Source organism: Oculina patagonica, chromosome 10, assembly GCF_052425735.1.
Source record: "Oculina patagonica isolate OP01 chromosome 10, crgOcupat, whole genome shotgun sequence".
Lineage (NCBI taxonomy): Eukaryota > Metazoa > Cnidaria > Anthozoa > Scleractinia > Oculinidae > Oculina > Oculina patagonica.
The window spans coordinates 7,290,413-7,302,121 of record NC_135767.1 but is presented as its reverse complement, the minus strand read 5'-3'; the positions used below and the strand labels follow the sequence as shown (position 1 = coordinate 7,302,121).

The 11,709-nt window shown below is 37.5% G+C and overlaps 2 protein-coding genes across 3 annotated transcripts; one reads left to right on the top strand and one right to left on the bottom strand.

Annotated features, from left to right (window-relative positions):
• The first annotated feature begins 353 nt into the window (after nt 1–353).
• Nucleotides 354–1,807, top strand: LOC144667535 (perlucin-like protein). 2 transcript variants are annotated; one of them, XM_078528963.1, is made up of 3 exons: nt 354–506; nt 1,055–1,117; nt 1,199–1,807. In XM_078528963.1, exons 1-3 carry the CDS (start codon nt 440–442, stop codon nt 1,627–1,629), a joined length of 561 nt encoding a protein of 186 aa, XP_078385089.1. In that variant the 5' UTR covers nt 354–439; the 3' UTR covers nt 1,630–1,807. The 2 variants fall into 2 exon arrangements, with proteins under 2 accessions (XP_078385089.1, XP_078385088.1); XM_078528962.1 differs by having other exon boundaries at nt 355–518.
• A 1,693-nt stretch (nt 1,808–3,500) lies between these two features.
• Nucleotides 3,501–11,488, bottom strand: LOC144628026 (protein deacetylase HDAC6-like). The gene is made up of 3 exons (XM_078486076.1): nt 11,331–11,488; nt 6,365–6,578; nt 3,501–3,915 (listed from the first exon to the last, which is right to left on the bottom strand). Exons 1-3 carry the CDS (start codon nt 11,406–11,408, stop codon nt 3,851–3,853), a joined length of 357 nt encoding a protein of 118 aa, XP_078342202.1. The 5' UTR covers nt 11,409–11,488; the 3' UTR covers nt 3,501–3,850.
• Between the last annotated feature and the right edge of the window lie 221 nt (nt 11,489–11,709).

Genomic DNA, 11,709 nt, shown 5'->3' with positions numbered 1-11,709 from the left:
CATAATTATGCAAAATTGACTAACTCTGGCAATGAATTAATTATCTGAAATTAATAAATTACGTGACGGGTTTGAATACTTACAAAATGGAGTTTTTCTATCAAAAAACGACCAGGAACTTCTTTATTTCACGACTTCAAAAAAGTAACGGGCAATCGGCCACAATATCTATCTGCTATAGGAGAAAATTTTAAGGGAAACATTGGATTTGAGGGCTTTCACGCTTGCTAATTCATACTGACATCATTTAAGTTGTTTACACTTCCGTCTTGCTGGTCGATGTTCTTGTTTCTTCTTGTTTGACTGGAGGGCATAAGAGGGCCGTATGAGTCGTCATCACTTTAGCCCCACTCAGACTGCATGGAATTAAGAGAAACATCGCATACGACCCTTTTTATTAATATAAGATTCTCTGCAACTGAGCCAGACGAAAACCGAGATGAAAACGCTTGCCCCATTTTTGCCGTTTTATATCGTGAGTCTATGTGCCATTAGCGGTGTTTCAGGTATTGTAGAACGTACGTATGGCTTCAGATTTTTGACTGTTCATTTCCCGCAGTTTCCGTTAGCTTATATAGAGAGCCGGCTTTCTTGATGATTTCTTAGTTTAAATGAAGAACTGAAAGTATATTACTGGCAAGCATTTTAAAGCTACTAGAAAAGGCTAACAAACACTTTAAAGAACCCGGGGATGAACTAAGCTACTCTTCAGGCGTAAAACTATGGAAAAGCTGATTATTTGTGAAAAAGGCGTTATCTCAGTTAATCTTCGAATGACTTCAAAAAACGTCTACTTTGGCTGCCTGTAGAATTCCATATTACATGCGATAGACAATAAACGCCCTCTTAGCCAAAACTGCCAAAAAAATTGCAACTTGAAGTCCGCCACTAAATCCTTAAATTTTTCACGGTAGGTCGAATTGTAGATGTAAATTTTTTCAGTCTACCGACACTAACTAATGTCTCTATTTTATGGCTAGCTATTAAATCAAGTTTCGCTTTTCAGAGCGCTATTTCTAACAATAAATCTAACAATTTTGTGGTTTTCTTTCAGCTCTGCCCAGCACACAGAATGGAGATATTCTCAAAGTCCTGCAAATCATTGCAGAGACTCTTGGTAAGCTTTCTTCATACATTTTTCTAATGCTTCGACATTGCTAACTTTTATTATTATTATTACATCTCAACTTGTTCCCAGGCCATCCCTGTCCCAGTGGCTGGACGCGGTTCAACAACTACTGCTATCTGGTGAGTCGTTCCAGCAAGTCTTGGTCCGATGCTCAAACATACTGCCGTTCCCTGGGAGGAGACTTAGTGAAGATCAACAGCGCTGAAGAAAACGAGTTTGTCTTGCAGCTCGTGAGACAGAAAGCTCCCTCAGTAAATCACGTCTGGATCGGACTGAAGTGGTATCCAAACGCTTTCTACTGGAATGATTTCTCGGTTCCAGGCTACAAAAACTGGGCTCCAGGTGAACCGAATGGAAAGGACATAAAACTGAAATGTGGCCGCATGTGGATCGGGCCGTGGAAATCGCTTCCTCAAAGAGCATCTGGATACTGGAATGATGGGCCATGTTTCTTGATTGAAGGCTGGCCCAAAGGCATTGTCTGCAAGAAACTGCCCTAGTTGAGAAGCCAACTTAACCAAAGATCAAAGCCGCAAGAATCATGGGGCGATGGCATACTTGCTTTAACTACATAAAAACGTGGAACTTTTGCTAAGGGGCATTTTAAAACTTAAAGACAAAATAATATTTGTAAACGACGGGGTGCAAAAGAAATAGCGGCTTGACAATAAAAAAAATTACCACGAATTCTTTGTTGTTTTATTAATTTCAACGTACTTTTTTTGCATATATCTCAGCCACCATTCTTCAACACCATTTCTCACTTCGCGCGATCGACTTGCTGACTTTTACTTTTATTTTTAAAAATATTTTTTGCAAATATCATTAAGCTTTAAAAATTCTCGAGGTTACGTCATAAAACGTGGAAACTCGACATCTTCGTTAATTGAGTTCTTTCAGGAGTACCCAACGAGGAAATTCAGTCAGTAGTCTTGGAATGTCATTGTACTGTTTTCCCGTATCGTTTAGGGCCTTTTAAGGGATGTTTATGTTATCTAACACAGTTAAATCTTTGCAGATTTTCTTGCTCAATATTAAAGTAGCAGAAACTTTTAGGGAACATAATCTCTTATATTGCAACTTTATTTGCCCATCATTGGCAACAACGTCTTATTATTACAATCAGAAACGTTTTGCTTTTAAAAATTTTTAATTAGCGTCAACCCCGATTTATAAGTTCATTACATCATGCGTGGCATGCATTACATCATACGTTCATTACGACCACAGTATTTTTAACAGTATCAAAACCTTCAAGTCCAAACCAGGGCGCTAAAAAGGAACTCTTCCTTTTTAGCGCCCTGTCCAAACTTCCTTGCATTGGCTGTACCAAGATAAGAGTAATTCTCTTCTGATTGTAGTGACGCATGAATTACAATTAAAAATTGTATTTCACACTGAGGGTACTTACCAGATTGTAAGGTCGACAACCACGCTGTGTTTTACTAAAATAGACATTTTTTCAGATGCGCAGTTAGTGTGGGGGGAGTAGCTGATAAAAAGATTTATGCTATGTTGAATTCATCAGATTACCGCGTTTTGTAAGGCTTGTATGTTGTTGCACAGGCAGCCCAAGCTCTCTATATGAACCACACAGACAACATGCCATAAAATTATAAGGGTTTGAAAACACGGCCATATTTGACAAGTCACGTGACCGGAATAGAAAAAAAACCTTTTAACTCAGTGCCAACAGATAAAGAACGTCCAAGTGGTTTTTTTGGAAATTTGCATATTATTAAAGTTATGGCGTAATTAAGATTTGTATTTTCAGACTTTCTTCAGTAGCACCCTATTTTTACATGTAAAATAATGGTAATTCCATACGAAGGATTATGATTGTTGAAAAAATCGCAACTTTACTTTTCTCGCAATGTTTTTCTAGCACGCGGTTTGGGACTGGCACTAGTTACACACACAATAATTATTTCAATTTTTTCAATACAATTGTCCTCCCCACCAAAAAATTCACGGTTAAGCATTGCTGATTGCTCTAAAATAGCTTGCCACCAAAAACCGTCTTGAGCAATTCATTAGCAACTGCCCTAGATCTGTAGTTAAGAAGAAACCTCCTTATGGTGGTCTTATTTCTGGAGAGAGCTTATATACTGGGAGGGGGGGGGGGGGGGTATTTTGGGGTAGAAATTTGCATTTCAAAAATCTTCTGGTTTCTATAATTTTGATGGGATACTTTGAATAAAATTTGTTGGTTACATACAAGAATACCACATATTAGTAAAACTCTCTAAACATACCAATATAAAACCTAAAACAAGTTCTTCAGTCCCTCTGAGCATTCAGTAAATGGATGGGCATTGTACTAAATAGACTGGAAACAAAATAAGTCTCTTAGGACACTGGAAGCTGTTTGTAAATCAGTTTATTTTAAGTTGCTATATATAATAATAGTTTATACTTAGTTTACATGTTTTTTTTAAAGATGACTGCTCACAACCATCTTATAGTTACTTTACATGAACTAAACTTAACTTATTATTTTCTTCGTGTTATTTTGATTTTCAGGTCAGTGAAAAGAAATTGACAACAATACACTTATAACATCACTGAACAGCCTGAATAAACAGAAATGTCTCTTTGTGTGCATTTGATTCTTTTCCTGTAATTGGTGGAACATCAGTCCACTAATCTAAGCTTTTGGAGACTTGAACACAATAAGAGGAAGAACTATCAAGTCTTTGTTAACTTGCTTCCTTTAAGTCTTTACTTGCTACTTTTGGCCAGTTCGGCAGCTTGTATTATTGGTTGAAGCAGCGGAGATGTAATGTCTGTATAAAGAAAGATATGAATTAATTTCTTTCCAAAATAGCTATGATCAAGGTACAAATGGTGAAGAAAAGGCCAGGTTCCAAAGTACAACTACCACAAAACTAAAGGTGGTATTTAAAGGTGATGTGTGATTTGTGTAAAAGCTAGCGCATGACATGTGAAAACAACTCATATCCGGCCGTGATCCCTGAATTGCCAGTCTAGTATGGCATGTAATCTGGTAAATTTGAGGGCCACGATTTGCGATTCTGACCTAAAATGTTCATGAAAACCCATGATAAATTACATGCCCTAATATACATGTATGCTAGTGAATCAAAATTGATGAAAGACACAAAGTCAAAGGCTAATCTTGTGTAGATGAAGCATTCACTCAACTTGATTTGTACATTTTATGCCTGAGAGGATGTGCCTTGGTCTAAGTTTTTAAAGGTAAATGCCATGCTTATATAATAATACTGTATGTATGACCCAGGGGGGGTACTCTGGCTTGTTAATGACAGGGATGATCGAAGGATTTTTTTGGGTTTGAAATTTTCGATTCCGGGATTTTTTTGGGTTGGAAAATTTGGCAAGTATTTTTTTGGGTGACTTGATTTAGATAGGGGATTTTTTTGGGTATTAAAAACGAACTAAAGTGCCTTGGCGCTGCCTTAGCATATCTATGGTATGATGAATTAACAAAACAAGCATTCTTTGTGTTATGTTATTGCCCCTCATCGCAATTTAGGCGTAATTTGACAAGGGATTTTTTGGGGGGTTATTTTTGGTTCAGGGATTTTTTTGGGTAATGTCGGAAGACTAAGGGATTTTTTTGGGCTCTGAGTATTGCCTCCATTCGATCATCCCTGTCATTTTCAAACGGGAGTACCCCCCTGGGATGTATGATTCATGAAATTGCAAATAAAAAAAATTGCACGATTCATGATTTGAAAGAAGGACTCACAATTCGTGATAAGGTCCCCCCCCCTCTTTACCTCCCTGCAAAAGTGTTAGCTTTAGTTAGTCTTTTATCGACATAAAACCTCAACAGTAAGTGCCATGTTATTATCATGACCACTTTAATAGGACCACCCTGATTATACCACTAGAATTTGTGCCTTGCTGGGGGTGGCGAATTATCACAGTTTCGCTTTATGCACATAGACAGGTCACAAGAGAAACATGACCGATCCCAGAAACCACGCATGCACCTCTACATTGAATCAATTGAGCGATCCATTGCCCATTTGCCCTAAAAAATAACAAACTAAAAACTCACGTTGAAAAGTGGAAGCCACTTATCAACTCTCTGTAATATAATGGCCGTGGCCGCACTTAGAGAGTTGACCTGGTTAATTTTTTAGAAACCCGGTTAAAAATTTCCACAAAACTTAACTCGGTTAAAGCATGGTTACCATATATAACTAACTCGGTTAAATATTTTTAGCGGCCGCATTACGATCAGACCAGACTGAAGTGATGTCATAATTAAGCTATTTGAAAACAAGCAAATGATGGCCGGCTTTCACGATAATTCTATTACTTGCTCATTTATTCTCCTGCTTTTAAGATTTATTTCAATGCATTCTCGGCTTACACCGTTCTACATTTCTTCCGAATGCGTTCTACGCAAATTTCAAGCCCAGTTGTTTCGAATATGTTGATCTTCAGCAGTCGTTCTAATGCTCCTCACCATATCGAAATCGCCTTCAAGACCTTCAAGTGCACGTTTTTCCAAGGAATCGGCGAAGAGACGGTAGAGATTATCAGAAACGATGAGAGCCCTGTCTGAGCCAAATAATCCGCATTTCTCTGGTGGTTCTAGAGTTTCCCAATAGCAAGGGAAATTATAGAATTAGGCCACGTATTGTGTCCGAACGCCATGTTTGCGTGTGATGGAAAAGAATATCTTCTCTTACATGGAGATGATTGACACATTTGGCAAATAAACAATAGTTGAATCTGATAAGAAACCACTAACCTGGTTAAAACGACCCAGAAAATTAAGGTGTAGTTTAGAATTAACCTAACCCAGTTAAAAAATCTATTGTTCTTTGATTAATTTCCATGGGAACCGCTAACCTGGTTAAGAGTTGGTTAACTCTCCAAATACGCGGCCGCACTAGACATTTAATTTTAATTGATTAATTGGAATTAACTCAGTTAACTCACCAAGTGCGGCTGCGGCCAATGTATAAGATTATTAAGTTTTTTGGAGATTAGGATTTTAACATGTACCGTAATTAGTTTTGTAACGTATAACGTAAGTAATGTAGTATGTTTGTGTAATATAATATAATGTACTGTGTAATGTAATGTAAGTAGGGTTATAAAAATGTAATGTACTGTAGTGTAAGTCTTTTGGAGCATTAAAGCAAAAAAAAAACCTCTGGCACTTAATGTAATTATCAAACTGGGAGAAAACACCAAACAAATTTCAAAACGTGTGGGGAAACCATTACTTACATGAGTCACACTCATAGCACCACACACTCAAATCACTGAAACTCAACACCACCATGTGCCCTGTTTGGGAGTTGTGCTCCACCATGTGACCTTTGACATAACGACTGCAGTAAACAGCCGAGCACACAAGGCACAGCCAGTTCTCACCAACATTGCCGCACGACCCACAAGGCTTAGACAAGTCAACATGAAGTGATGATACGTCTTTTAATGACTGGTGAAGAAAAAAAATGCAAAAAATCATAATTATTTTGTTGGTCAGCAACTACAATTACTGCCCATAATTATACCACATTATACTTTAGCCATTAGGACCATCAAGACTTTAATTGAAGGGGTAAAATCTGAGACTTTGAAAGATGGCGAGACCCTTGTGTTAAAATTTAAGACCAAGACTTAACGGTAAAAAAGGTAAATTTCCATGTGCCCAAGACTCATGTATCAAGTAACCCGATGACAAACTCTAAAGTCTTTGTATCCTTAGCTTATAGATTCATAACTTAAAGCGCTTCAGCCATATTTTCCAAGACCAAGAAGAAATCAAAATATATAGATTTAACACAAGAAACTACCTTATTACATGAAGTTTTCTCAACACTTTAATTTCGCGATTTTAAAAATATCGCAAAATTAAAGTGTTGCGAAAAATAAGTGTAGAGAACACAAGATGGGGCAAAAATAAAGTGACTGACATTATGTCCATTAGTAAAGAAAGGATGAATTTATTGCTTGTAAAATGTTTGGAAAAACCACTGCTGCCTTCCATGTCTAAGCAACACTTCTTTGGTGTATTTAATAAAACTGTCCATTCAATGGTTCTTTAAACATGATCTGTCTAGCTAGATTCCATGTTCTTTGTGGATGTATCAATTCTCACCATTGTCTAACCATCTTGTAGAAATGTTGGCCATTGCAAATGTGCGTCTTACAGTTACAAAGACTTCAGTGCCTCTTGAAATAAGAAAGGTTGTAAAGCGTCTGATCTCACATTGTCAAGAAAATTATCAAACTTAGACATTATTGGTAAATCGTGAAATTAAAGTGATTTTGGATACAACATTTTTGCAAATCGCCAAATTAAAGTGTTGCGAAATATCTGATCTTCGAAATCGCGAAATAAACGTGTCGTGAAAATTTGGTAAATGGAACTCTCCATTGTGCATTTTCTTCACATGTTACAATCAAATTGTTTCACTTTCAACTCGTTTGCTGTGTCCTTTGTAATAGATTGGCTCAGTTTGATTATAAGTAAATGCTTTTAAATATTTCAGTTCAACTGGACGTTCCCGCATACTTATAACAAACTCTAGGCTCCTAGCAAAATTTAAGATTTCAAGACTAATTCAAATGAATACAAGATCTCCAGAACTTGTTTTAAAAGCTGAGATTTCAAGACTTGGCCAAAAATTGCCAAGACTCAAGCTAATTTAGGCGACCATACTATACCCCTACTTTGGCTATTTCTAGGTTTTTATAGACAAGATAGTTTGTATGCAGTGGCCTAAACTGATTCCCCACACAGAGTGTCCTATTTTAAAGCCCCTTGAAGCAGTGTAGTATTATAAGCTAATTTTGTAGTAGTTTCAAAATGATTACTGTAAAAACCCGCAGATAAGCCGCACCTTTTTTCCAAAAATTTTCGCTCGAAAGCGGGGGTGCGGCTTATCTGCGGGAACATTCAGAAAAGGTGCCGTAAATTTTCGTGAACTGATGCTAATTTATGGAAAATTATGTAAATTAGTATAACATAAAACTACAAGAGAGTACCGGTCATTGCTTTTGCAAGTTTGACAGCTCCTATACTGTTTGCAGTGTCGACAATGGCCTATAACTTTAACAGTAATATTGATACTTTACGAGCGAGAAAATACCACGAGTATTCACGAGTAAGATGGCCAATTGTTTCTTTCTCATTTTGCACTTTGATGGAAAATTTGTCGAACTGATTACGAAACTCTCTTCATGCAACGAGTTTATCTCCAATAGATGGCTCCCAAATCTCTTTAATTTGTCGATATGATAGCCACGAAACCCGAACGCCTCCATCGCCATCTTGTTTTGCTTTACGTTCTCGTCCTAGTCCCATATTTCGCGTCCGATCAAATGCCTGGTTACTAAGCTACGAACGTTCGGCAAACGCAAGTTCTTGTTGTTGTGACACAAAAATCTACGGAAAAACTGCGTTGAATGAAGAAATACCTGTCAACAAATACCAGAAAAAGATCAACCATATGTCAAAGTTGGTTTTCATTATATTAAAGAGCTCAAATTGTGGGTAAGACTGAAGTTTTTCTGTTTCAATGTTCATTGAGTTTACGTTCGATGAAGAAGACTTCCTAAAGACTCAACTTTGGATTTTTGACTCGACTTTGGATTTTCTTTGATTTACTTTCAAAAAACTTTTTTCCAACATTTGAGTTGTTAAACTCAGGGTGCGGCTTATCTGCGGGTGCGGCTTATCCGCGGGTGTTTACGGTACTTTAATCAAACATGTGCAAATTAGCACCCTTCCTCTGGAGGGGGGGGGAGGGGGGGGGGTTAGGACGAGAGGATGGCTGAAAATTCAGACTAAAAATGGCCATACACGTACATAGTACAAATCCGCCAAAAACATTGAAAATATCATCACTGAAGTTGGTGCCCACAATTTCAACAAGCAGCTATTTCAAAAAGAAATAGTGTTTTGTTTCCAGATTGCGGAAGGGTGAGAATAGCGTAATGTTTAAGGAGAGGTGGGTTTGGGGTTTATTTTAATTTGGAGGTCCTAGTGCATGTTAAATTTGCTGAATTTATGCGCGAGTGAAGAATAAAAAAAACTTCATATTCAGAAGTAACTTCCCATTTAACGCCTACTGTCCATTTTATGTGAAGGAGGCATAAACTCATACCTGCTACAGTTTGGCAGAGTTCAAGTAACACATTTAATATTTCTCCTTATAGAAATAGTATGTGTCTTTCTCTCCAAATAAAGTTAAATAAAGGGAGCTTGCCTTCACCAACACTTTTTTTATTAATGAAAAAATAACTACAGAAAATAATAATTATGTTCCTATCAATATAATCGTTGCTTCTGTTGTCAGTGTAACAGCCTTGATAATTACGATTTGCATTTTTATTTCGATCAGACCGCGATGGCTTTGAGTAATGCAAAGAATGTTTATATTGGCTGTTTTTATGCTAGAGACGATAATGTCCTCTAAACGACTTTAACGTCTAAGGCGTTAAAGGCGTCTCGTATAAAAACGGGATGCATTTAGTAGACAGCTTTTCAGAAAAAAATAAAAAAGACTGGGTTCGACACTCGGAGGACACTGGACACAAAGACGTAAAGCCATCAGCCGTTAAAGGCGTCTGTCTTATTTACTGTTTTTATACTAGTTAACGACGTCCCGTTTTTATACTAGATGGCTTTAACGTCTGAGATGTTAGCTGTCCAATAAGAGCGTCCTTCAGACGCTCTTACGAAAAGACGTTAAAGGCGTCTGTCTTATTTACTGTTTTTATACTAGACGTTAATGTCGTCTCGAGACAGCTTTAACGTCTCTAGCATAAAAACGGCCATTGTTAATTTCATCTCAGAAAACTTATCCAGCAGTTGCGGTAGTTAATCTTGAGCTTTTCATCAAGGTGATAAATGTTGTTCGACATGGCAGTTGCACAGCTTGCTATACGAAACTGTCCATACAAAATTTGATGTTTTAACAGAACTTGACTGTCTCCTTTTTTGTTCTGAACTTTTCGTGCCGACTTGAATGTTTTCGCGATTCACGTGACACTGATCACGCAACTCCGGATACGTTCACGCGAGGACCCACGCAATTTTGCGTGTATTCGCGTGGCTTGTGACGTTGAAGATGCCGTGAATTTTCCTATACACATTTATACATTAATCTGTTACATGAAGTGAAAAAACTTTGTAACTTTCCTGCATATATGCCCTTCTCTTCAATCAACTTGCCCGTTTTTGGGGCACGCTAGCTCTTCCGTGCGAGCAAACACGGCGGATATGCCATGTCATCATGCTTTTGTTTGCATTGCAAACACTCTGATTGGTGGAAGTTTTCTTCCGTTAAAGAAAATCGCTAGAATGTTTACTTTACAATTAAACGATAAAAGAGCTTACGGTACTCTAATTTTTTTCGAATGCCTCGCTTTAATCATACCTAAAACCATTGCAGTCGTCGGATATTTGTATTTGTAAGGAATCTCAATATGTTTTGGTCATGCTGAGGATTATCTTTCCAATATTTGAAGAACATGCTTTTACGAAATTAATTGCCTTCGGTCAAACTTATTTACTTTGTGGTTGTGGGCGTTCTCCTGATTGGATAGTAGCCTCCTCTGTGTAAATAGTTCACCTCGAATCCAAAATAATACCGTATCGTTTCTGAGGAAGCGAAACAAAAATTCAATATATCACTGAGCTTGAGTATTTCCAATTTATCGTGAGACAAGTGGAGGATGACAGCCACCCCACCCCCCAGGTCCGCACAGAGACCGAAAGGTCAAGCGAAAAACAAATGACGTGAAGAACACTCGAGTTTCGATCGTGCTACTTTTCATGTTGCGCCTTTATTGTTTACCGAATTTTCATTTTTCTGTATATTAAAATTGTATTCACAAGAGCTGGTCCCAACAGCCTATCTAATACGTAAAATATTTAAGAAAAAACACTTCATAGGATACTGTATCTACTAGGTGTAACACTTTTTTTTTTTTGCGATACACTTTAAACCGCATTTTAATAGCTTTAAAATCTTGCGACAAAAATGTATAAACCTTCCCTGTTTTTGTAGTCAATTTTCGAGCCTGTTTTCATGTGTTCTACCTGTTTTAGACGAAGGGTGACTTCAATTTCAATTAAAAAAATTAAAAAAATCGCTGCATGGGCGAGGCATGACAACTCAAAATTTGTTCAAAATTTTCACAAGGATTTTGCATGCAGCTTATTCAGAAATAAAAATACCTGAACATGTGGGCAGTCCGTCTTCATTTCAACAGCAAAACCTGTGGATTCGGCGGGAGTAGAGCCTCCTGAAGCCATCTCGCGCAAACTATAAGATGGATGAAAATGTTCGCACAACAAACCTTCTGCCAAACGAAGGAAAACTGAAAGGCACGGTTCCAAAGATTCGTTTGGGAACCTGGGACGGGTGGGCGGGGTGAACGTCGGCGGACCAAAATTTTATAAAAATACTTGTTACAAGGTGTTTGAAAATTTTCGTTTTCTAAATAGTCTAACAAAAAAGTAAACGGTTAGCAAAACTTCAGTGAGGAGTTTAACTGAAATGAAGTATATTTAACTCGGCATTTTTAAACTTTACTACCCGGAAGTGTTAAGCGAC